At 42.0% G+C, this 26,044-nt stretch overlaps 2 protein-coding genes across 16 annotated transcripts in view; one reads left to right on the top strand and one right to left on the bottom strand.

Annotated features, from left to right (window-relative positions):
* The window catches only part of LOC141777262 (zinc finger protein 521-like), a 102,871-nt gene extending 93,308 nt beyond the window's left edge, over positions 1-9,563 (top strand). For all 15 annotated transcript variants that reach the window (XM_074651377.1, XM_074651375.1, XM_074651373.1 and 12 more), the window contains one exon: positions 8,124-9,563. In XM_074651377.1, coding sequence (XP_074507478.1) covers positions 8,124-8,153 — 30 coding nt within the window. In that variant the 3' untranslated portion in view covers positions 8,154-9,563. The remainder of the gene's footprint in view (positions 1-8,123) is intronic.
* An 8,914-nt stretch (positions 9,564-18,477) lies between these two features.
* LOC141777268 (histamine H3 receptor-like) lies at positions 18,478-25,103 on the bottom strand. The gene is made up of 3 exons (XM_074651387.1): positions 24,735-25,103; positions 23,820-23,986; positions 18,478-19,361 (listed from the first exon to the last, which is right to left on the bottom strand). The coding sequence occupies exons 1-3, from the start codon at positions 24,979-24,981 to the stop codon at positions 18,609-18,611; spliced, it is 1,167 nt and encodes a 388-aa protein (XP_074507488.1). The 5' UTR covers positions 24,982-25,103; the 3' UTR covers positions 18,478-18,608.
* Positions 25,104-26,044: the final 941 nt, after the last annotated feature.

Genomic DNA, 26,044 nt, shown 5'->3' with positions numbered 1-26,044 from the left:
ACGCAGTGTGCTGCATTTTTATGATATTATAATGCATGGAATAGCTAAAGTTGATTCTATGAATGATGGCTCTTCAAAACAACATTTTAGGCCTTTCTTCTTAAGAATGGCACTCGTCAGCATGAAGCACAGAGACTTAATTCCCCAGAAGTTTTTCCTCCTTTTATTTTTTATGAATTTTAAAATATGCCCCCAAAAACGCCCCAACTGCCCCGCGTCCCAAAAGTGTCGCACAAAAAGCGAAAAGCTTCGCGTGTTTGTCCCCGAGCGGCTCTCAAACACCCCATTTTCTCAGAATATCTTGATCTGCCAAGTGTGACAGCTCTTCACGCTTTTGAAAGTTGTATATATTTTTTTTTTTTCCTTTTATATGACAACTTGTTTTCTTCTTCATCACCCCAGGTGCTCAGAATTCTGTCACCATTTCAAAAAAGTTGCACTACAAAATAAAAGAACAATGAATTAGGGGAAGAAAAAAAAACCGAGCTGCTTGTGAGGCGCCATCATTAATATTTAAGCTTATTTATAATTATGTACAACACTGTACACACACTGTAAATGGGGACATAAACACCCTTAGATGACTAGTGATGTATCACAATAGTGGTGTTCTAGTTTTGTAGGTGGATCAGAATTAGACAGCATGACAGACCTAATGATCCTGGGAGGATATTCTCTTTCTCAGTGTGTGTATACATCTGTGTGCGTGCTCTATGTATTTGTCTTTGTGTCTGTCTCTCCCAGGGTCTGATATGTGCATGCAAACACATTGTCTGGAGGGAGACATGACAAAAACTCCCAGAAGCCTTTGAGCTGTTCTTTTTTTTCTTTCTTTTTCCTGTGTTGCACCACTGGGGAAAGTTAAATCCAAACAAAGAGGAGACGCTTGGTGTACTGTGCTAGAATCCATCACCGGATCTCTCCCTCAAACACGTCTCCTTTTACTTTTCTTAGTTGACTTTTTCAACAACTTTGATACGTTTTAAGCGCTTCTCAGGAAATTCACCACAGCTTTAATTTGCCGCGCCTGCAGTGATTTGATTTTTCAAGTGTCTATTATGCTGTTGATGTTAACAAAATGCGGCAGAGGCCAAAATAAACAGCATTACAACAATTACTCCCTCTCGAATTCATATTCGCACATCGCGCTAACAAAGTAATTTAACTCTTCAGCTTTTAGGAAAAGGATGTTCAACGACACTGGTCAATTAAAAGCTCATTTTCCGATTCGCTCCTCCATTTCGGTGGGAAAACATGAGCGTGCACATTGACTCTCGCCTTCCCGTTGAAGCGTGGAAATGCGGGAGGAAATTTAGTCCTCAAAAATCTCCGCATTTGTGAAGTGGCATATCTAGCAGCACGGGAGAGAGGGAGGGAGGGGGGGGGGGGGCAGACGCTCTGTAGCATCCCTAGTCAAAGTCTGTCCCCGACTGAAGTGGTTAAATGTGAGAGTAATTGTGTTTTGTTTCTGGGACTGACATGTGGAACCCCATGGACCCCATCTCCCTCCCAGTGACAGGCAGAGATCCTCCCCCCTCGCTCTGTCTAATTAGAGGATGTAGCCCAGGGCTCATGTCCCAGGAAGACCCATCCCCCTCCCAAGATGGCTCCCCTAAGAAAGCCCTTAATTGGGTTCTTTAGTCATAGTCTTCATTTTGGCTGGAAAGGCATCTGTGTGTTGCTATCACCTCAGAATACAGTTTGTATCGCTCTCTTGTGTTTTTTTTTCCCCTCTCCCTCTCGCCGGCCCTCTCTCTATTGCTTTCCCTCTCTCCCTCTCCCCGTCTCCCACTCTCTCCTCACTTAATGAGGCCCCATAATAACACAGCAGTTGTGCAGTTGTTTTGCTACCTCAGTCAAACAGCGGGATCACTGCATAGTGTGTTTCTAGTACCATTCACTTGTCTACTTAGACAGGGTAATGAGTATCATTTGGAGCTACAAAGCACCAGCCCACAAAAAGGGTGGTCCGTCATCTCCGGTTACACCTCAGAAGCATTTGGTCGGGGTAGTTAGACATCTAATCAAAGCATTTCAAAGCATTATTATATATTCTTACAAGCGTTCAGCGCGAATATGAGCAGACGCAAAATGACACACATGGAAGACATTGAAATCCATCGCTGTTGTCAACTCCACCCGCGCCCCGGTGCTGTTACTGTATGACCACGACTCCCCGGGCACCTCACTTCAAACAAGACAGTCTGTTACCAAGGAGACCGGGCCGGTTGTGGCACAACAGTGTTTGGGGTCAACGCTCCCTACGGCCTGATAAGTGATGACTGTGGAGAATGCCAACTGCTGTATTATTTATTTATTTGATTGTGTTCTTCATTGGCTAAACTAGCCGGCAGTAAGCTTGGCCTGAGGTCAGAGCAGGAAAGGATTACTCCCTCGGTGGACTGGTCAACAGTAGGGAATGCACAAAGGGAGAACTGAGTCAATACTGGACCGAGTTCAACACACCATTAAAGATCAAGGTAGAATGCAGCACTCTCGTCTTTCTCCACAGCAGTTTTGAGCGATAAGAAAACACTTTACACGGTGGCAGAACTTTCACAAAATTACCCAACACAATGGGGTCATTACTGTCCATTGTTTATCTTTCGATCATCGTACACAAACATAAATTAGCTCAAATATCCAACCCAGTCGCCCTGCAGTTTGGTGCCTCAAAGAAAGACCACAGGTTCTTTGTTTTAGTCTCATTTGATGACGTTCTCTTATGCGTTAATTAAATTCCTGAGTGATGACTACGGGTGTGCACAGGTCTCAGTGGTTTTGTGCACGCTCCCCGTGCTCCAGATGCAGCTATGCAGGGTAAGAGAGGAGCTCGCCACAGACTGATAAGACTTTTAATCAGAGCTTAGAGGGGGATGTTTACACTTTTGACTGTTCCTTCAAATTTTTGATTATAGATAAACTAAATAAGACACTTTAGCTGCAGGGGTTAAAATGAACTCTTCTAATTAAATACAGTTTCTTTAATGAGTATTTTTTACTGTAACTAAGACTAACTTGACTCACATTAGCAAATCTGTGCTTGACTGTTATACTAGCACGTCAAATAAATGTCTTGAGTCTTTAAATAATCATTAACTGATGGAAGATGGAAGTTATTTTTTTTTACATTTTGTTATAAGTTTTCTTTTTGTCAGAAATGTACAATTACAATATTCTCAGAGAATACCCCCAACCTAATAATCTGTTCTATAGTTGCAGCTCTTCCTGTCTGGCTTTTTATACCTTTTTATACCCTGTACGCATTAAGAAAAATAACCTAATTATAGATCAATAATAATTGAGGTTTGTTTGTTTGATTTTTTTTCTTTTATTATTTTACGTTAAACCAGAATGCCAGCCCGGTCTCATTCCCAGGTCGTCAAATACCGTCGCAAGGCACCATTCAGTGTCTTTATGAGACGCACCAGGCTTTCAACTAACTCCAATGTAAACGCTTCCACTGCAACACGCATATGGAGCGGGTCGGGGTGAACGGATGGGTCAAACAAATACAGGACTTTCACCCAGGAGACTACTGTTTGTGTCCTGTGTGACACCAAATCTCAACTGACTTATTTTAAGTTATGTACGTAAGTCAACTTACATAGCGTAGTTAACAACTTACTTACCTAAGTGACGCCAAGGAGTCCTGACCAAGCGTCCGTATAGATATATAGATAGATAGATGTACTTTATTGATCCCAAATTGGTAAATTCTAGTGTGACAGCAGCAGGTTAACCAAGCAATGCACCGGAACAGTAAATAAAATGTACATTTCAATACTAGAGAAATATATCCATACAATACACAATATAAAGAAAATTGGATTACACTATAAATATACCCGACTACTAACAAAACAAAAAATGTAAAATCTAAATATAGAATAATTTACTATATACATTAGCAAAGAGTGCAAGTAACATTGTTTTGTTTTTAAATAAGAATTAATTGAGCTGGTAAATGTGCAAATGTAGATGTGCAAAATTCAACATGTACAAGATTAAAACAGAAGAGGAATGTGGTTGAGACGATGTATGTGTTGAGTTGTAAATGAGAACGCGTTGGAAATACTGACCAAGGTTATAATAGTTTTGAATTTTCAATTAATTTTATTTTATTTTAGTTTTGACTTTTTGATTTAATTTTAGTTTATTTTGGACAGTTTTCAGAGTGCGTTTGCTAGTTTTAGTTTCCTTTTTTCAGAAAGGTTTAGTTTTTATATATTTAGTTTGTTTTTGTTAAAGTCAGCTTTAATATCTCAGCAGGTTGTAGAGAACTGTGTAGGAATGGCCATAATGTTTAAGGTTTAATCTTCGCGCTACTTTAGTGTCAGATGTGAAGAGATTGCAACATAGCTTCATCTCCCTCAATGTCTCCTTTTTTTATATATATTATTAATGCTAAAACACTAAAACTGAAATTAATTTACTTTCATTTTTATTATATTTTTAACAAGGCAATATCGTTTCAGTTTACTTTTAGTTTTTCTTTAAGGATTTAGTATTTATTTAGTTTCAGTATACTAACAATATGTTTGCTTATTTTCATTATAGATTCAGTTTTAGTTCACTATAATAACCCTTATTCTGACATACAAAGAACTTATTAAAACTATGTATTACAGCAATTTCAACTGTATTAGTCTTGTAAACATTAAAGCATTTATTCATGCTTTTATTAAAGGTTAGTTCATGCACAAACTTTAATTTTGGTAACATTTCTATGCAATATATATGATATATAATTCCCAATAAATTGCTATAATTTAAAGATACAGCACTTCCAATTTGAGGGATACATAATGCGACAAATTCTGTTCAGTTCAGTGGTCAGCTCTACACTTGTGTAAAGTGCTTTGTTTGTTAGCGAAGCCTTGAAAAGACCGTGGCTTAAAAAGTCGTTACTGCTCGCTCAGCTCTCTAACCACTCGATAAAGCCTGGCTTTAATGCTACACGCTGGATAACACCAGGTAGGAGAGCACACACAATGTAGGCTGCTTAACATGTGCTCTGCAGGTATTAACATTATGCTAATCAAACATTGTTAGCGCTGCGATTAAGCTTTACATCTCCTCTCTGTGATGTTGGACAATGTGAAGATTGTCTTTTAATACGGCGAGATCAGATGAAAGAGAGAAAGTGTCTGCTAGTCCGCTGGACTTCCTTTTGCAGAGCTGATGTAAGAGATGCACCTCTGTTGCCTCACTGGAGACCGGGTGCTATCGATGGAGACCAGAGCAATGGGGAACGACATAAAGAATGATTAGTTAATAAATCAACTCCCCAGCCTATTGCTCTCTCTCTCACCAATCGTTCTCCATTTTTTTTTCTCACCCACTCCCTCTCTGCAGCAGTGTTAAATTCCTAAGACGTGTTGCACCTGTTTGCATGGGTACACAAGACCCCTGCCGGATGTTCCCCCTCCTCTCCCACTACCCCTGAGGGCGTTGCAGTGGGGTGATGTAATCAGATGAAAGTGGTGGTTTTAACGGTGGCACAGAGAATAGGAGAGGAGGAAGAGGGCTCGCTCCGAGCCAATGCAGCCAGCCTTCATAAGGGAGAGGCGGGTGCGCATTATTGATCAGAGCAAAATTTAATTTAGTGGAGAATTGACTGCTATGGTTTACCTGAACACTGCTGGTAACTGGGCCCTGCAGCAGGCCTGTGTGGCCAGCAGGTGGTTGAAAGGATCGAGGAGGAGATTAAGGGTTGGATAGAAGGGAAGGAAATGGATGATAAGAGGAATGGCAGAGTTTCAGGGGGAATAAGGTGGCATTGAAGGAGGGATGAGAGCTAAAAGGCTTAATGGAGGGCATCTAATCCTAAATTGCCGTGATTCTGGGGTGACACCATTAGTGACATCCTCCTTTGCTGGGGCAGTGGACATTTTGGTCATTTTCTTACAAGACGTGTCTCATAACTAATTTGACATTTGTGGTTGGGTACTGTAAGTATTTAACTTGTACAGCGGCGGTGCAGAGGCACTTGAAGAACTCGACAAGGATGAAGATTGGAAAGTGAATTTTCCCTCCCTCCCACCTTCCATACTCATACACAGAACAGTTTATAGCTACTCTGCGGAGTTCAGTATCCACAGAGATAAAGGTATCAGTTTCATTTTCTTTTAAGGTTTTTTTTTTTTCCTCCATTTCCCTTTAGTCTGCATGGCTGCCACAGCCACTGAAGTCGTTTAACACCGTCCTTGAGAAAGCCCTCAGTGAGAAAACTCCTGGCATGTTTAAGGAAAAGGTAGAATGCAGTGTGTGTCAGACAGAGCTGGGACATGCGGAGGGGGGAGCCATTCCCCAGAGGGGTTATTTTCCCCTCTAATAGCTGTTACGAGCCCTACATTATATCCAAGGAGCTACGTTCCTTTGGGGTCCACACACACACACACACACACCTAGACGCACTGGCACACTCACACAAAGGCATGCACACTCAGTTGAGCACAATTTTTTTTCTCTCTCTGTTTCTCTCTCTTCCACACACACACACACACACACACATGGGCACACACACACTCAGTCCTAGCCGCTTTGCTCTCCTCGTGTCAATATCCTGCCATTTGAAGTCACGTACTGCAGGGGCTTCTGGGAGTCGCCGAGGAGCCAGGCTGACGGGTAATGGGCCGCATTCATTAATAAGGTTGCCGTGCTCCTGTCCCTCCTCAGCAACGCCAAGGATGTCTTCACCGGGGGGTAGGGGGTTGGTGGAGTGTGAGGAGGGGGAGGAGGAGGTGAGGTGGGGCGAGAGAGAGAGAGAGAGAGAGAGCGTCCCGTAGGGAGTCTCCTCCCAGACTCACTTAAAGGAGCTTTATTTCAGCAAGAGAGGAGAGAGGGAAGCAGAGGAGCTGTCCGGGGCCGCCTCTTTAAAAAAGGGAGAGCAGGGCCCAGGCGAGCCACGCTAACCCTTACAGGGGTCACACTCCTGCTCCCCGTCAAACAGCTTATTACCCCACCTGTCGGGAAGTAATCGCCCTAGCTGAAAGGAAAGCTGTCGAGGTGTTTAAATGCTTTATATGGCGGCAGCTGAAAGGGTAAAGAGGGAAGGAATGAATGCAAGGGGGGCTAATAGTCGTCTCCTAGCATACTGCCCGAGGGATTCTGCACCACCAGGATTGAAGGTGACTGCTTTGGTAAACCTTCTCACCGAGGCTGCAGTAATCATTTCAGATCGTCTCTTCCTCGCCGCCAAAAATTTCATTTCACATCCTTAGTTCTGCGCAGAACAAAATGTATGCGTGCACCGAGGTGTATTTGTGCATGCATGCGTGCTGATGACTCTGTGACAGGTGTGTCTAGTCCATGCCAGTTTAGAGAGTCCAAGGCCGTGTTTTAAACAGAGCGCAGCAAGTGGGGCATGTAGTTTGCATTAAAAGGATTAGCAGTCACTTCAAAAGATGACCTGGATTCAGCCCACCAGGGACACCAGTTACACACCCCCTGGTCCACACTCCCTTTAAAGAACCTGGCACAGCTGCCCCACTACAACCACTCTCAACGGCCTGTGTGTGTGTGTGTGCCCGCATAAATTTGGGAGATGCAGCAAAACAGAGTGATATTGTCAGCTTGTTATCCTGTCATAGTGAATTGTGCACCGTTACGTATTTACAGAAGTGTGGAGGATCGGATCGCCAGCGGCCTCACCTGAACAATTTTTGTACAGTACATTTGCAGCATATTCAATACATGTAGGCGCTGGAAAAACACGGGTGATATTCCATCAGGTGTGCTAGTGGCTTGTTATGGATTTGTTTCCATGCACACAGTCTTTGATCGGGAGAAACGAGATGTTATCTGTCAGTGCCTTTGTGTTAGACTACGACTTAACTATGCTTAATCCTAAAACCAGCTGCTATTGATCCACACAGGTTTGACTCCTGCGCAAGTTAATTGGATCTGAATAATGACAGCCTATTAATGTCAAAATAATCAGAATTGCTTGTCAATCATAACATTCAAAATAAATCTCAAGGTGTAGAGCATTAGTGTCCTTGGTATGGAAGATGAATAATGCCCCCGATGTCCTTTTAATGAAAGGGACAGGAAAATGAAAGACACATTTGTTGTATGTGATCATAATGTCTCCCCCGTTTCCTTTTGTGTCCTTGCAGAACCACGCGTTGACTCAGCACAGCAGCTAACATGGCAAAGATCAGCGCCGTGGCCGAGAACAAGGATCACATGACGCAGAGAATAATGTCTGACCGCCAATTACCATCAGTGCAGTTTCCCACTGACTCGTCTTTGCACTGAACTTTCGATTCAGTTTCACCACAAGGAACCCTGCCACAGCAAGAAAAAAGAAAAGCAAAGAAAATAAAAGAAAGAGGGGGGAAAGAACATAAAAGAACCCTCTCCGTTATTTCAAAAATAAAGAAAACTTGTTTGTACATAGAATTCTTCATGTGTTGCTTAACTACAGCTATATTGCAATCTTATACAGTATTTGCCAATGTACAGTTCAAAATGTTTGTCCAAAAAAAGAGATAGAGGGGGAAAAAAAATATCAATGACATTGTCAATCAGACCAGATGGGACTCAACCAGTTGTGCAAAAGGGGAAACAGGGTGCCGCTGAGAGCGGAGGAAGCTGTAGGAAGCGGCAAGTGTTGTCAGGAGGACTCTTTTCATCAGCGCCACTCCTACTGCGCAGTATGTCACTCTGTATCCTAACATGGTCAATCATTATGGGGTAGGAAAAGCTTGATTCACCAGCATAGACTGAGATCTTGTCTGTGTGTCCGTCGTAACATGGCTGCCAGAGGACCAGCTGAGAACGGCGGTGCGACTAATCTGCGCTGCCTGAGTTCAGATGAGAAAAAAAAAAAAGAGAAAAAACAACACGGAGAACAGAAAAACAGGACAGGATGCTGATATATGCAAACGCAGTGACACAGATTTGGAAAAGGCTAGTTCCTCTGGTTGGCTCGTGAACAGAGGCGTGAAGCTCCCATGTGGCTCTCAGAGCATGGGGGAAATCTCCAGCCCACTGACTCAACCTGTACATTTCTGTTGTCAATGTTTACTGCTCGTTGAAGCCTGGAGATTACTGGAATTTTTTCTTTATGTTTTGTTATCTATACATATTTTTTCGCAGTGGGGGGGGGGGAGTAAATCCATTTGGATTTGGGGTCATGAAGACTGAACATAATTGCAGTCTGTTTTGGGGATATAACGTAGTTACAAAACTCCGTCCCTGGCTCTCCTGGAGAGTGCCCAACTACCCCTCTTGTTTCTTTTGCAGTGTCCCGTTGCTCAAGCTGGAAGCCACTGTGGCGTCATAACGAAAACTTTAAAAACCATTATGTTCTGTAAATGTTTTGCATTCATTGAACCTGAGATGCACTTTTGTATAAAACTTTAATGTTTTGACATTTTGATTGAGAATTGTTCGTACACAGTTTACAGGAAATCACCATCTCCTGCAGCAAAAGGACAGTTATCTCCGATGTTATTAAAATGTATTGTACAAAATATGGAGTTCTGTATTTGGCAGACCTCGTTTTTTTGTGTTGCACATGTGATGGAAATATTAAAAACTGTATGAGGAAATGGCTTCGTTGTCCTTTCATTATCTATCTAAAATACTTAATGTGAACACAATTAACCCTTCAGACAAGACCTATGACGGCATAAACGCCATCATCATCATCAAAAGCTTACACATGCTCTTTTTCATTGTATCAAATTGCATCCTATTTTTCCTCGCTCCCTCGTGGCTCTTGCTAACAAACATCTGAGCATCTTAAGGGAGGTCTGCGTTATTAATGACTCCATTACCCATCACCCTGTGCGGTCCCATTCCACACACCCTTGCGCTAGGTCTATTTAGGGAGCCTCCAGCACTCCGGGAGACCGAGGAAAAGATTCTTCTGCCTTTGCCGGATGGGACGAAACCCATGGAACAACATCTGTCTGTCCCGGCAAAATGATTCATCAACGGTGACACGCGAGCGGCATAACATTTGTTGAAGCTTTCAGTTTTGTTTTGAAAAGGCTCAGCGCTGCAGCTCGTTGTAACTGGGTTATACTGTGAGTAACAAATGGCTGTGAGCTCATGCTTCATTTTAAATACACACACATGCATTTCATTATATACTGTATGTATAAAATACTCCATATATTGTGTGCATATTCAAACAAATACTAACAGAAGCACAATAATATTCCTATATGTACTGTTTTGATCTATTATGTGCAGAGCACATATAAAAACATATAAATCTGACCCATCTGGATGTTAATATTAAAGATAATTTGTCACAGAAAATGATCACATACAGTGTTTTATATATGCAATATTCGTATTCCAAGCATAACATCAAATGTGCATGTTGTCTGTCATCTGTTAGCTTTTTATTACATTACTGTAATGAGGATCATATGAGGAATGGACAGAGCCTCTTACGTTGACAGACTTCCACAACCCCTCGTCCAAAGCCGAGATGGTACGGCCCAACATTAACTGTCACACTGAATGCAAGCTGGGCATCCATTAAACAACTTTGCTAGCGTCTCCCCGTGCCAGGCACTTTTAATAAGCTTCAAGGGCATTTGAACGGGTCCAGAACTTTGCTTTGCCAGAGATGGACTGGCCCACATCATCCATTACATTAAATTGGGTGGCGGCCTCCAGCTCATATTTATGATTTAATTAAATTCACTTGTGAGGCGTATCAGAACCACTGCGGCCTCCCTTTTAACGCCAGCCTAAGCAGCAAAAATACACACACGCAGCTACACACATGAGTGCATACACAAGCGATGTGTTTCTGACACTCGCCCAAGTGTGAGACTTTGTGGGCGCTTTGGCAGGGGCGTTCTCAGGGGTTCATTTAAAGCAATATAATTACACAGCCCCCAAGTATTCTTCCATCAGAAAGCAGCAGAATGGATGGCTTGTTCAGAGATAACTTAGCCATGGCTGATCCTCTGCGGTGTCGTCGCCTGAACATAACCTCAAATGCAAGTGGCACTCAATGCTGCTAAGAGCCTGGCCCGTCCTCGGTGAAGCTGGGCAGTCTGGGCCAGATGTTTGGGAGTAGCTGAAATGCCATTGTTCTCGTCCAGGATGTGTGTGTGAAATGGCATTTTGGATTTTTTTTCATTTGACAGCCTAATACCCATATTCCCCTAGAGGGAAAGTGGCAGTCTGTGTTAAGACTTTATTAAAGAATTATGAGATCCTACTGAACCTGTGCAGTGCTGTATGTTGCTATCCACAAGGCTGAAAATGTGCCACTTTATGAACAACCTCCACAAATGTAGGCATGCATTCAGTGTTTGTCCCCTGTGTTCCAGTGTCCTTGCTATCACTCTTCTTTGGTGCAAAATTTAGTTTGGTGAAAACTCCACATTGTTAGGCTGCGCATTCCTCCCGCTGAAGGAGACCTCAGAGACCTCTTATGGCATTCAATATGTGCGCCCAAGCGTGAGATCCAGATCCATTTGGCCGGGAGATCCGCTGGGAGTGTCTGGGGTAACCCAATCTCTCACACCGGCACTCCACATCCAGAGAGCCATCTTTTCACTTCAGGACTGTGTCAGCAAAATGGACGCCCCAACCTCAGTATGTAGCCCTGCCACAGTGTTTATGGATCAAGCACAAGGGCCTTTGCGATTGTCTTTTGTTTATATCTTGCAGAATTTTGTATACACGCTATTTCTGTGTCTTTAAAGAGGACCTATTATGCATTTGTGGTTTGTCTCTTTCATTTAGTGTGTTATATAGTGTTTTGTGCATGTAAAAGGTCTGCAAAGTTACGAAGCCCAAAGTCCACACCAAAGGGAGTTAGTTTCCTCAACAGAAACACTGCTCCCGAACAACCTGAAACGGCTCGCTTGAAGTCCCGCCTTTTCTTCCGTAACGTGGTGATGTCACCAAGTAAAACATTTGCATAATACCTGCCTAACGGCTAATTTGGCACACCCTCAAACAAACCCTTACTAAAAAGAAGTTTATTGAAGTGTGCTATTAGTATACTTCTTTTAAACTTAAAATAAGAGAGTATACTTTCAGTTTACTTTTGATGTACTTATCAGAGATATACTTAACAAAAGTATACATAAGTATACTTGGCTCACACTGACAAGTATACTGAAAAGTATAAGTATACTTGGCATATACTTACAAGTATACCGAAAAGTCTAAGTATTCTCGGCTTATAAGCCTACCTTGTACTTAATCTTTTGATTGAGATATACTTAAGAAAACAATAATTAAGTATTCTTGCCTTATAGGCCTACAGAAAGGTAGACTTGACTTGTAGTTGTGCTTACTTTTTGAGAGTAGCCTATTAAAGTGGGCGAAGTTAGTTAGAGTGAGACGAAGAGTTTGGTTTGGTTGACCAATCACAACAGAGTGGCAACAGGAGGTCAAACAGAGTGTTTCAGACAGAGAGTGAAAAGAGGTGCTGCAGCACAGCCGGTATGAGTAAAATAAAGCGTTTTTTGAACATTAAAGCAAGTAAACACATTCTAGTAGAAATATAAAATACAAGTATCCACCTGAAAATAAACATAATAGGTCCTCTTTAAATTGTAGTTTTTTTGTAGTAATAGGAATAACAGTAAAAAAAAAAAAAAAAAAAGGTCTTGAAAGCTATATCTCAAATAGTCCTCCTCAGAGTAAAGTTACTTTACAGATTTTTCTTCTGCAAATGTATGGATGGCACAGACAGTTCTCAGGTAATAATTATAAAAACCGCCCGGAGCTGTGGAATATCACCTTCAGATGATATCCACCTTCATCCTACACTTCAAGCTACAAAACTAGAAAATGTAGATAAATATATTTAAAAATAAAACATTTATTCCGAGTTGAGGGGAGATGCATCTTTCATCCCCTCCATACATTTTCTAAACCACTTATCCTGTTCAGGGTCACTCACGGGGGACTTAAGCCTATACCCCAGCAGCCCACATTGTGGGACAAGAAGCCGGGTTACAACCCCGGACGAGTCGCCAGTCTATCACCGAGCTGACACACGTATAGACAAACAAACACATTCACACTCCTCTGTAGCCCCTCATAATGATCCCCCTTGTCTCCTGAACTGGGAGAGCTGAAGGTGAGTACCCCCCTCCAGTCATCTCCCTCTGCCTCACCAAGACAAACACTTGAAATAGACAAGGCACTTTTTTGTATGTGTGTGTGAGTGTGTGGATGGGCCGGGGGAGGATTTTCAAAAATGTATTAAACACCAAGCAATAAAATATAGACCAGGTGGGGTCAAATTCGCTGCAACTCTCGAGGCTCCGCAGCCGATGTGGCCGGTGTGATGATATGAGGACAAGGGAAGAGTCTAACAAGAGGGGAGAAAAGGGAAAGAAAGTATCAATAATGCAGCGTACACCATATACAGCTGACAGGAAAAATGGAAAACACACTGCCTGAGAGAGAGAGAGGAGGGCACACCGAACTCTGGGCAGAGTCGCTCGTATCTACGTGGCAGAACATGAATTCATTGGTCGCATGATTTCAGTTCGTTGTGGCTGCTGAAACCCGTTCAAGTGTGAGTGACCACAGATGCAGAAAAGCTGACGTTTTTTTCCCACAATTTAGTGCTTTCAGTGTCTTAAGAAATCTCTGTATATGTACATATTAACGCTGATGTGAAGTAGTCTTTCTGCCACGTTTTTACTTAATGAACACGTGGCAGATAAACACAGGTATGTGGTGAAGGATGCCAAAGTAGAAAACAAAATTGTCTTTCTATTTGATTTGATTTTTTTATGTTTATTCTATGTATTTCTGGTGTATCTGGGATGTCAGTTAAACACATACTGTCACATTTATTATCCTCTTATTGGTGATGAACTAAAAAATGCTCCATAATGGAGCCCCTCGGGAGAACAAGAGCCTCATTCTCCCAGTCTCCCCCGCTCCCTCTCGTCTCTTCCTCTTCTCCTTTTTCTTAATTTCTTAAATTCCTTCCTCTTTTTTTTAAGTTAATTCTTCTCCTGTCTTCCTCATCCTTCACCACCATCCTCTCTCACCCATGTCAATCCTCTTCGCTCTCGCTCTTCTTCCACCCCTGCTCCTCCTCCACCTCCTCTTCCTCCCCCCTTTGCATCTCTTGTATTGTAAACAGCTCACAAAAGCATGACAAGGTCTCTGCTCATGTTCCCCCTGCCTCCCTCTCTGTTCTCCCAGCTATTTGTTATTGTCTCCCCGCTATCGTGTGTGTTTGTCTCTATCACGCGTTCTTTATTCTGTTTTTCCTCTGCGTCAGAAAAAGCAAAAGTTAATTAAATATGGAACGAGATGGAGCAGCATCTCTTTAAACCATCATGTCATTAAAATGGCATCCCTGGGAGATCAGCTTAAAAGGAGTCGGAGAACAATGTCTTCTCCGTCAGATATTTATGGGCCTGGTTATGTAAACATGCTCCCTTTATTCTCTATGTATATTTCATGTAATTATCACTTTTTGTAGCGCTTCCCCCGTGAGATTCTTAGAGGCAAGAAGTTACTAGGGGAATGTCATTAGAAGAGACTATTGTTACAGCGCTGCTGTGATACTGCACAGGGAAAAAGGCTACAACCCAGTCCTGGTGAAACCTTTTATCTATATTTGACTTCATCATATAAAAATCATCAACGTCTTGTTACAGTGCATCTGCAGACTAAAAATGCAAGGCCCATTCTCTGCCCGTCGTTCTTAAAAACACACTGGCTGAAGCATTCGGCTCCCTCCTTCCATGCTTGCATCTGATTTAGACGCCAGCAAATTCACAGATGATTTACAGGTTTGCAAAAACCTTGATGCCTCTTCCTCAGCCCGCCCATGTGTCCATCTGTTAGACAAGCTGAAGATCTGGAGTGAACTGGATTCCTTCAGCAGCAGAGGCCAGTGACGGGTGCTTGAAGGCTTGGGTGCCAGCTGACGGAAGCCGCTAATTAAGAGGGCTGAGGAGCCGGTGGGGTGCCTTATGAAACAGGGGCACCTGGGTTTCACAAGAGGGGGCCGGGTATCCATCACAACTCATCTGTGTTGCACTGGGAAAGGCTGTTGTCCGCTACGCCACGTAGCTCTACTTTCACTCGAGCATGATGTCAAATACGGCTCGCACAAAAGCCTTCCTCCCGCCCCCGTGCCCTCTCTCGGCTTGTTTGCCATCACAGAGGGAGATGTTATTGCATGGCATGATGAAATTGTATATGTCAAGGTGCATTTCATTCACCGCAGATGCACCTAAATGTAGATGCAGAAAGAAACAGCTGTGTGTGGACACAGTCAAATGCACATGTAAAAAAAAAATGTGATCACACATCTGGACTCCCACATGCATAACTTAATGTCCCTCTCCTTTCTATTGTTCGCTGAGTCTTCTTTGCTGTAGGGTCAAAATGTCTCCAAGTAATCTAACTAGCTCTGACTTAAGGGACAATATTAGGTCTGCCATGAGTTCTATCATTACTGTTTTACCCACCACAGACGGATACGGCTCTCGACCAGCATTGAACCTGCCATATTGCTATCCAACCTGACCCCACAGATGCAGTAAACCTAAGTGAACCATGGTTTCGAAAGTCGACAGCAATAACCACTGCAGAATTGCTTTTAATCAACGTCTGAAATGAGGGTGACTTGAAGCGTCGCCCCATGCTGATTAAATGTAATTGTTTAATTGCCAAGTGCTGGGAACCCATCCTAAGAGGATTCCAATGGAATTATTTAATCTCTAGTCAGGAAGTACACTGCAGGAAAAAGCAGAGGGGAAAAACGGAGGAACGGAAAAGGCAAAAAAATGCAGCAGAAATAGTCTGTTTTTCTTTTGGAGTGTGTCCCTCATGAAATATTAAACTGCGGTTTACATTTAGCGAGCTGAGAAAGTGAACAGCCTACGCGGGGGGAAGATGTACACTAAGTGATGCTACAACTTCAAAAGAGGTCACAGTTTTGACCTGTATCTGCAGACTAAAGTGGTTTGGTCTCGTCTGCCGCTTCGCTTTTATATTCCAGCTTAACTTTTGAGATACCAGTGTAGCATATCGGTCATCGCCTTGTTGTAAAGATGTGAAAATGTCTCGTGTTGTTTTTCCACATTACAGTTGCTTCATTCCACATCTGTCACCTTTTATTGTCTAGTGTGTAAACCAGAGGTGTTTTCCAGCTTGAAAACAAGAGAATTCAGCATTAAGTCATCCCAACAAAGTGCTAAAGTGGAAGCTCTAAGAGTTTAACTATTCAGAGACTCTCACGGGGAAGTTATATAGGCGCTCTCCCCCCTCTGATCACTGACTGAGGTTCTGCTAATGGGACTCTATAAACTTAAGGGGCACAGGTGCGCTCCATTTGGGGTCACAGCTTTTTAGATGCATTGCTTGGGGTCACAGACATCCAAACCCCCCATAAACACAACCACATATACACACTGAATAGGATGAACACACACACCTCTGCGTGTGCACATAATTAAAATCTCTCATCTGTATTTTTATGGTGTTTCCCCTCCTAGACCAATTTAAGTTGGCATGATCCCCGACACAGCCTCAGTCAGTAGCCACATCGGTTTGGCACACATGCCATGACATTTCAATCTATTAACAAAATCAATAGCAGTAGTCCTGCTAATATAACTGCACACAGTGCAGGCGTTCCTCACAGTGATGCAGCTCTCGCTGTCGCATTTAGATACACAGGGAGTAAACCCAACGCTCGCCATTCTGCTGATAAATGCACTTCTGTCGTCCCGAGGGAAATGTGCTTGCATCCCTCTGGTCAGAAGTGTGCTGCATGTCCCCCCACCGCGCCACAGGAGGAGAGGGAGTGAGGGGGGTAGGGGGGAGCAGAGGCCTGTTCCCTGCAGCTGTGCCCTTATTCCCAGCACCTGACCAGGGGCCCAGATGTGCACACGGGCAACAGCAACAATTTGAGCAATGTAAGTCCCCTGTGGGACCCAGGCACCTGCAAATGTAACCCCACTATCTAACATGATGGCGTAATTACAGGTCTAATAAGTGTACATCTGGAAAGAACTTGTTTAATCTATCAAATCAAACCGACCTAGACTGGGGGAACAATACAAAAAAATTGTATTGCACTCTCAGCATTTCATCTGCACATCAAACAAAAGCCACTCGGTTCTTGGCACTGACCCAATTAGCCATCAGGTAGACAGCAAACTACATTTACAATGCATCACAGAGCTTCGTTCATTTATTTTACATTGTGCGTAACGACCCTCAGCCAGGAAAGGAGATGTGTTTATTTGTGAAAACCTTAAATTTAATTAACTTAAAATAAGCACCAAAAAATGTACTTTGTACTATAAACGTTCTTCTGAGCCAAGAGGACAACATTTAGGCCACTACTAATAAAACTTAATATTTAAGTTACACAAATAGTTACCTAAAATATATAGCATAACAGCACTATATAAGACATTTGCTAAAGCATAAGACATATTGTGACCATTCAAGTTGCGATTACGAGTGACACTATGTGACAGTGACTCACTGTAAAGAAATGCAAAGAGAGCAGTGTGCAATTTTATAGACCGATGATTATTAGTTTACATTCCTCTATTACAATTTCAATCAGTCAGACTTCTGGTGCAAAAGTATAGCACATATTTAACTGACACTTCCAATACAAACAATAAAGTAAAACAGTTAATGGAAACCGTGGCCAATCTCAAAGATTGACTTCTCTCTATTATGAATTGTGCTCAAGCACTTAACAGACTGGAAGCTGTAAAGGTTAATGGTGACATCTAGTGGCACATAAGTAAACATGCATCTGCTGATCACACTAAAATGGTATTTTGGCAGATTCTGTCTCTAACATAAAGCCAAATACTTTCAGTAAAACAAACTAATACAATAAATAAAACTGAATTTGTACTTTTTGTTGGTTTTGCTTTTCTATAGTCCAGCATGTATATTCTTTTTTACATGGGGTGATGAATGTGCAGACAATGTGTGGAGAAATGTAATCCGTTACCAATCTATTGTATAAGAATGTGCCACAAAAATAGAGAAAATACAATTTTAGCAGAACACATTTCATTGCACATACATTTATACTTAATGGCACTTTTTGTTTCATCACTGTGCTTCTGTAATATTAACATCAGTAAACAGCAGAGGGTGATAGTGATCTGTTGTACTTCAGCTGAAGGAAGGATGTCACAGTGAGGGCAACTCTTATCTTTTTATGAACATAAATCATCAGTATAATATACAGTATATAAATTCAATATAGAAGCTGCATAAAATAAAGAACTAGACAACATAATTGATGAATTGTCTGTATGGCTAGACAAATAAAAAACCTAGATCTTATAGTATGTAAAAAGCTCTACTATAGTTATCATCACACTTTTGTCAGTATATTCAGATTTGTTTGACAGGAGAATTATTTAGATGGATTTTTAATACATACTTTAGTTGCGAACACAGTGAACTGTAAATTACATCATACTGTACATCCAAACACTGAGAACCACAATCGTATACTATTAGTTATGGTCTGTGTGACAAACAGCTTCATCTGCTGAAACTGTTTAATTTATGGGTTATATTTTGAATATTTCCATCCATACTTTTGGCACATTGTTCGCCCCCATCCTACCATGGGTATGCGCTTGTCACTGGCCAGGACGGAGGACAGATGATGGGGGAGTCGTGTGCCGCCGTGGGCAGAGAATCTTGCTAAAGGCCCTGCGGAAGCTACTGTGGCAGAGCGGGTACAGGAATGGGTTAATAGCAGAGTTGAGCCACAGGAGCCAGAAGGTGACCTCGTACCAGTGATGCTGGATGCACCGCCCTCTGCAGGCGGCACGGATGATCATCAGTAGGGTGTACGGTGCCCAGCAGATGGCAAACACACACACTATGATGGCCAGGGACTTAGCAATTTTCTTATCCCTGGACAGACGGCTAGGCTGGGCAGCCCTGCTGGTTGAGGGATCTAGTGTACCCAAACTGGGAGAGGAGGTCTGGGAGTGGATGGAGCCTCTTACAGCCAGTTTGGTCCCTAACCCACAGTTGTGGGACAGGGGGATGCCTTTCCCCTGGGCAGAGGCGGGTTCGCTCAGCTGAAGGTGGAGCTGCGCCTCCCTGCTGTGGAGCCTCCTCCTGCGTATGCTGAGGTAAATGCTGAGGTTGAAGAAAGCCACAGAGATGAAAGGAGAGAAGAACTCCAGCATGGAGGCACTCAGCAGGAAGTACCAAGAGTAATAGAACTCCGCGAAGCACTCATCCTTCGGCACGCTGCTTCTGCCCACCACCAGCTCCCAGAATATGATAGCAGGGCCATACAGGACAAAGGCTAGCACCCAGACGGCAACCATCTTGGTTATGGCCTGATGAGTCATGCCCTGCCTGGCACGGTAACTTACCTGCAGTAAACATAAGCAGAAATCACAAAAATATACTGTGTGACGCAGCCACTATTGTAGAAATAGTGCAATTTAACAATTTATTCTCCTAAAGTACACTGTCTTTTCAGCCATAAAAATGGCAGGCAATGTTCATTTAATGGAAGTGATGGAAGAGGTAAATTTATGTATTTTACATATTATGTAGTATCATCATTTACGAGCTGATCACATGTATTGCATGAAAAATATTTATCTGTACACTAACTAGTAGAGGTGGGACCAAGTCATTGTTTTGCAAGTCACAAGTAAGTCTCTCAAGTCGTTGCATTCAAGTCGCAAGTCAAGACTGACAAGTCCCACGTCAAGTCTGAAGTCAAAATTGACAAGTCCTAAGTCAAGTCCCAAGTCCATACTGACAAGTCCCAAGTCAAGACAGGCGAGTCCCAAGTCAAGTCCCAAGTCAAGATTGACTAGTCCCAAGTCAAGTCCCATGTCAAGTCCCAAGTCAAGATTGACAACTTTCAAGCCAAGTCCCAAGTCAAGACTGACAAGTCCCAATTCTAATCCCAAATCAAGACCGGCAAGTCCAAAGTCAAGTCCCAAGTCAAGTCCCAAGTCAAGTCCCAAGTCAAGTCCCAAGTCAAGACCGGCAAGTCCAAAGTGAAGTCCCAAGTCAAGACAAGCAAGTGTTACGAGCCAAGCCCTGTCTTTTTAAGGTGTGGCCTTGTGGGTAACCTGGGTGTGACGTAGTCGAGCGGAGGTGCTGGTCTAGTGGCAGACAGAGACGAGAAAGGTAGTGTGCGTTAGTTAAACGCAGCCACAGTGAAGGATAGAAGTCAGTACCGTTGTAGTGTTATGGAGAGGAGGTGCATTTATGTATTAACGTTTTTTACGTTATGTTCGCTTTTCCGAATAAAAGTGCCGGTCGTCACAGCAGAATTGACTCGAGAAGTCTGTTACCAACTACGAGCCAGGCCAGACTAGAGTTAGTTAGCCAAGTCCAGGAAAACTCCCAACTACGGTTCGGAGCTGGAAAAGTAAAACAAGTCACAAGTCACAAGTCAAGTCCTAAGTCAAGTTCCAAGTCAAGTCCCAGGTCAAGTCCCAAGTCCTAAACAATGAGTTTCGAGTCCTAAACAAATCATAAAGCGCTCTTCACCAAATGCAATGCCATTAATGTCTCCGTTTATCATTTTTGACCTGCCTGTTTTGCAGACTGCAGTTCGTTTTTTTTGACAACCGCATTTTTTTGTACGCGAACAAAATTATCTTTCTCTTTTATTCCACCTGCCACTCACTGTTGTTAGTTCTTCTTGTTTTTCTCCCGCAACCTGATTGGATGCTGTCAGATTTGTTCAAACAGAGGATCTGGGGAATTTGTCATGTCTCGTCCTGCTCCTTTGGTTATGTGTTTTATTTTAGACAATATTCAGTTATCATTTCCTGTTTTATTTTGTGTTACTTATCTCTCCTCTTGTTTCAGATACTTCACTTCCTGCCCTTGTGTGCTTCCCGCCCGTGTGATTACCTCCCCCGGCCCTATTGGTTTCATCTGCTCCCAATCACCCTCACCTCCCCTGTGAATTTAGTCTGTGTTTCTCTGTCTCTGTGCCAGTTCGTCTTTGTCCCCCGAGTCAAGCATTCCAGCAATTTCCAAGTGTTAGTGTTCTTGGCTTTTTCTGATCCCAGCCTGTTTTTCGGGGCTACGTTTTTGCCTTATCCTTGTCGGCTCTGGTTGCCTTTATCTGACTGCTCACCTGTGTACCGAACCTGATTTTGGCAAGTAAAGGCTGTTTAATTGCACCTGCCCTGCTCTGAGTTGTTCTTTTGAGTCCTATTATTTCTCTGTGGATCTAGCACTTGTAACGGAATTAAGTGACGAATTGTTGGGAATGAAAACTGTTAATGTGAGATGATTCAGGAAATGAAGGGAAATTAATTGATTCGTGCACACAAATTTTTAAATAACATATATATTTATAACATAACATCAGGAATAACACTTTTTCATCTTTGGGCTTGGAGGAAGGTATCAAGTATTCAGGTCAAAAATGCTCATGTCCAAGTGAAGTCACAAATCATTGGTGTTAAAGTCCAAGTTGAGTTGCAGTTTTTTAAAATGTTTTTATTTTGTCAAGTGTAAAGTCATCAAATTTGTAACTCAAGTCCACACCTCTGGTAACTGGTGATATAACTATAGCTGTCAAGTGGAGTAAAGACGAGAGACTTTGGCCAATTATGGGTCATTTCAGAGAGAGAGAGAGTTGCAGCTGTAAATCACTTGCAAACTCCAGTCAAACTAGGCAGCGGAAAGTTTGCTCCGGCTGGTGGGCGGTGCTTGTTATTTCCTCAACTGCTCTCAACATGGCTGCCGGGTCACAAACTTTCTCATTTTACAGCTAAACAGTACACTACAAGATGTTTCTGAAAACATTTAAAGTAACAGAATATTGATTCATATTTGATCAGCGCTGCCTTGTTTGATCGGATTTCGCAAGTGATTGACAGCTGATCAGAGATGACAGGCTCCAGCTCGGCTCTGATTGGTTGTTTGGTCCGGTCTGAGAAATCTTGCAGATGCCATTAGGAGCACCGGAGGACACCGAAGGATACAGAGGCACATGATTTTTTTTTTTTTAGATTACCTGTCTCCTGCACTACTGTCAGGATATAGTGACTGTTTTATAAAAATAACTTTTTTAATCATATTTGCTCCAATTCTCTCCACTGCAGTTTAAAGTATTTGGGTAAATGTATTAAAATCCAACACTGATCTCCTTGTACTAATCCCAGCACAATGAATATGGAGGTCATCCGTCAACCAGAAGCCAATACCATAGTTAAACGACCATGCCCAGTGAAACGGTGAAACTCTTAAACTGTGAATTATATGCAGCTTTCGACAGATATGTAATTATATGTTTGATGTTTGGTGGACAAGCAGAACATGCAAACTTTCCAGCATCATGCACTGCAGAAAAGTGTGTGAATGAGTGCTAAGTCAATGAAGCACCTCTCATGACCACTTGTCTCAATTAGTGTCACATCCTATGTCCCTGTCCACATTCTTGTTCAGCGGGCAGCGTACTCTACACCCTCTCCAGCTGCTCTGAATATATGCCCCTGTTCTGAATGACAAACTGCAGTTCTTCTTCAAAGAAGATGGAAAATGGTTCCACTTATGTTTGTATAAATTAATTGGTATACAGTAATTCAGTACAATGATTCTTGCCCCGGCTTCATGTGGTGATGTTGCACTCAACCGAGAGAAGAATCAGCTCATAAATCCAATCTGAAATTGTCTTTTAAATTGTTAGATTACTCCTGAGAGCTTCTAGGGATTCACCTTAGCTCACCCTTATAATCATAAGTAACACATATGTTCTAATACTGTGCAGTTAACATTTCGTTAATGTGCTGACATTTCATCTAACTGCCAACTGTATGCATCTAATCTGACTCCATCTTTCAAAAGACAAACTTTGTCCTGTGGCTGTCGACGAGCCTTTGTCTTTCAGCGTTCAGAGAGAAATGCTTTTAGGAAAATGCTGTTTGGCAGCCGGTGGCCTGTTTCTGCTGTGATTGATCTCTCCAGGTTGGAAGGGCCGTGGCACGGAGGAGGATCTCTATGATCAAAGCTAGCTAATTAAAGAAGAGGCTCTCTCTCTCTCTGGTGTTATTTGAATTCATTGCTCTGATGTTAAGTGTTTGCTTGTGAAAGGAGACAGAACACTCTCTTTGTCTACGATGCCAAGCCTCGTCCCACCTTTGAGTTAACACACACACGTGTATAGGATACAGTCAGTCGGCTAATGCACAGACAAGCCCCCGACGAGAGGTTCAATGGGCCTAAGAGCTGCAGAGGTTTGGAAGTGTATGCTAACTAGATCGGTGCCAATACAAGGCAGAAAATTGATATTGTATAATTGCATTTCTGAAAAATAAAGCAGTGGAACATAGTTTCCTGGATGTAGATTAAATGATTTGAATCTGCTGAAGCGGAAATTAAAAGTTTAATCATCAAACGTTAGACTATTGACATCCTGCGTATTTTCCGAAGCCCAGTCTGTCCCAAAGTCGAAATGTGACTTCTTTTTTTTTATCTCCGTCATGGGGAAGGGCTATAATTAGGGGTGGCACTGGGCCTGAATGGGTCAGGAATGATTAACCTCTGCAGATGGGCACATTTGGGAGAATGAGGTGGCACTGGCCCTACCAATAACCTGGGAGACTCACCCATCAGAAATTAACCCACAGATCACTGAAAATACTTCTTTTTAGGGAAAAAAATAAGTATTTTCTGTTTGAGTGGAAAGTGAGAGGAGAATTAACTCCAAACATACTATGGTTTACCTTCATTTGACCACATTTTATCTTATTTTACACATATGGCAAGCTAGTGTGCTATGAGTCACACCATTAAATGCACATTGATGGTGCTGCTGTGTGCATTTACAGATGTGATGTTCCACTCACTGCTCTGGTGACTGACAGGAAGCGGTCGTAGCTGATGAGGACGATGTTGAAGACGGACGCAGAACACAGCAGGTAGTCCATGACCAGCCACAGCTTGCACACTCCTCGGCCCAGAGTCCACCTGCCTGTGAGTATGTAAGGCATGTAGACTGGGATGCAGAACGCCCCTACAGAAACAGTTATTGGAAAGGAATCAGAAACCATACACAGTACATTTTTTCAGTAATAAGGGGGGGAGTAAAAGTAAAGTGTTACCATAACATCTGTTTACTTAACTTTAAAGGAAGGAAGGTGACAAAATGATGGGTGCATGTGAAAGAGCAGATCACAGAAAGCTTAGGTGTGCACAAAAATTGAGCAATATTGCCAAATAAAGAAAGTATCTGAATATATATATTGTTGGTCCCATCAATTGAACTAATTTGCAATAGATGAATGTAGACCTCAACTTCTCTACTTAGTAGTACACATGTAGAGTAAAGGGAGATTGACAAGCACACACAGGAGCATCAGTTTCTAATGGTTTCAAAACTTCACCTGTCCTATATCAGCATGGATGCATATATCATAGCACATCATAGCATGGACCTATAGAAAATAACTATAATTTAGATTTAAATGATTTTTTGTTGTTTGTTTTGTTTTTTCTTCTTCCTGTTTGTTTGGGGTTTTTTTCTTTTCTTTTTCTGTAGCTACTTGCCAATTTTGTATTGATTAGTACATGGACATTTGTGATTATATTATTTTACTCTAATGGTGATCTATCAATTTGTAACCCCACCCTATATAATTATACTTAAATACCAATACAAGAATTTATCACAAAAAAAAGAAAATAACGTTTAGGACAGAAATACCACATGAAACTTTACTCAATATTCTGTTATTCCATGGTCTATAAAAAAAAAGACTTACCTACAAGAAAATCTGATATTGCCAAATTGAGGAAGTAGTAATTACATTGTCTTCTCAAACTCTTGTCCACTTTAAAGGCCCAAATGACCAGTGCGTTGCCCAAAACTATCACAATGACTAAAGTCACCATCATCCCCATCAAAACGACAAACATGGGTCCTGAAAACACGAAGCTGCTCTGGACTCTAGTTGATGTGTTGTCAGAATAGTAGCGACTCGAGTTGGAATCATTTTGCTCCTCCGACATGATGGTCCTGATAAATGATGCTTAAATCCTCAATAGACCAACGCTGGAGATAATAAGCCAGCAACAGGTGCCAAGCGAATGGACACTGCACCCAATACCCCCATATAAGCTCTCAAAGCTTCTTCGCTGTTGAAACTGAGCAGCACAGTGTCCAAGAAAATCCACGAGAGAGCGCACGACGTCCTTCACAAAGCGCAGCCTGGACACTGGATGAATTACGCATGAAATAAAACCAGAAAGAAAAGCCCTGCTTTTTGTAACGAGATTACTTCTCCAATGCAGAGAATACACTGTAAACAATTGCTGTTAATTTACAGTAGGATTTCAACAGTATTAACCTGCTATTGCTAAAAAAAAACAGCACTTTACTGCTGATCAACTGTCTAAAGTATCATCAGTAACAGTTTCATGCAGTATTTTTTTTAATTCTGGGACCTGATCTGCACATGTGAGGCTTGTACATTGCACATGACTGGAAAATTAGTGCATTAGCTCTGTTCTTCACTCACATGTTGTTATGGTTTGCATTCTGTGCTTGTAGCCAGATATAGACAGACATTTTTGGGAAAAGTGTCAACAAGTCTATTATAGCCTTTTTCTTAACAAGTGCCTTTAATTGTATTTGGTGTGACTATTCCTATGTCTGTAACCTGGTAAGTCTATTCATCTAGGAAAAAAATAATGTTTATTAAAATGTATGTAAAAAATACAACCTAAATAGTGCATTAAAACAAATCAGTAAGATAATGTAAAAGAAAGGTGGAAAACAGCTATATAATGTATCTTTAAACAGTAAATTAACTGTAAAATGCTGTGAAATTAATAAAAAAAAAAACAGTTCAAACTGTATTTTTCATTAACAGTACAAAGCTGTAGATTTCAGCGACAGTATAATAATGTTAATTTTACAGTGACATAAAGGAAACCCTGCTGCCAGCTCTTAAATTCTTAACAGTGTAGCGTTTATCACACATTGTGTGTAATAGCAGATTTTAAAAGTCATTCCAACCACTGCAACAATCTGTATAGTCAAGCTTTATACATTAGAAACACCATAGAAAAG

Source organism: Sebastes fasciatus, chromosome 11 (genome assembly GCF_043250625.1).
Source record: "Sebastes fasciatus isolate fSebFas1 chromosome 11, fSebFas1.pri, whole genome shotgun sequence".
NCBI lineage: Eukaryota > Metazoa > Chordata > Actinopteri > Perciformes > Sebastidae > Sebastes > Sebastes fasciatus.
The sequence above is the reverse complement of the archived record's forward strand: the minus strand, read 5'-3'. Positions and strand labels throughout refer to the sequence as shown.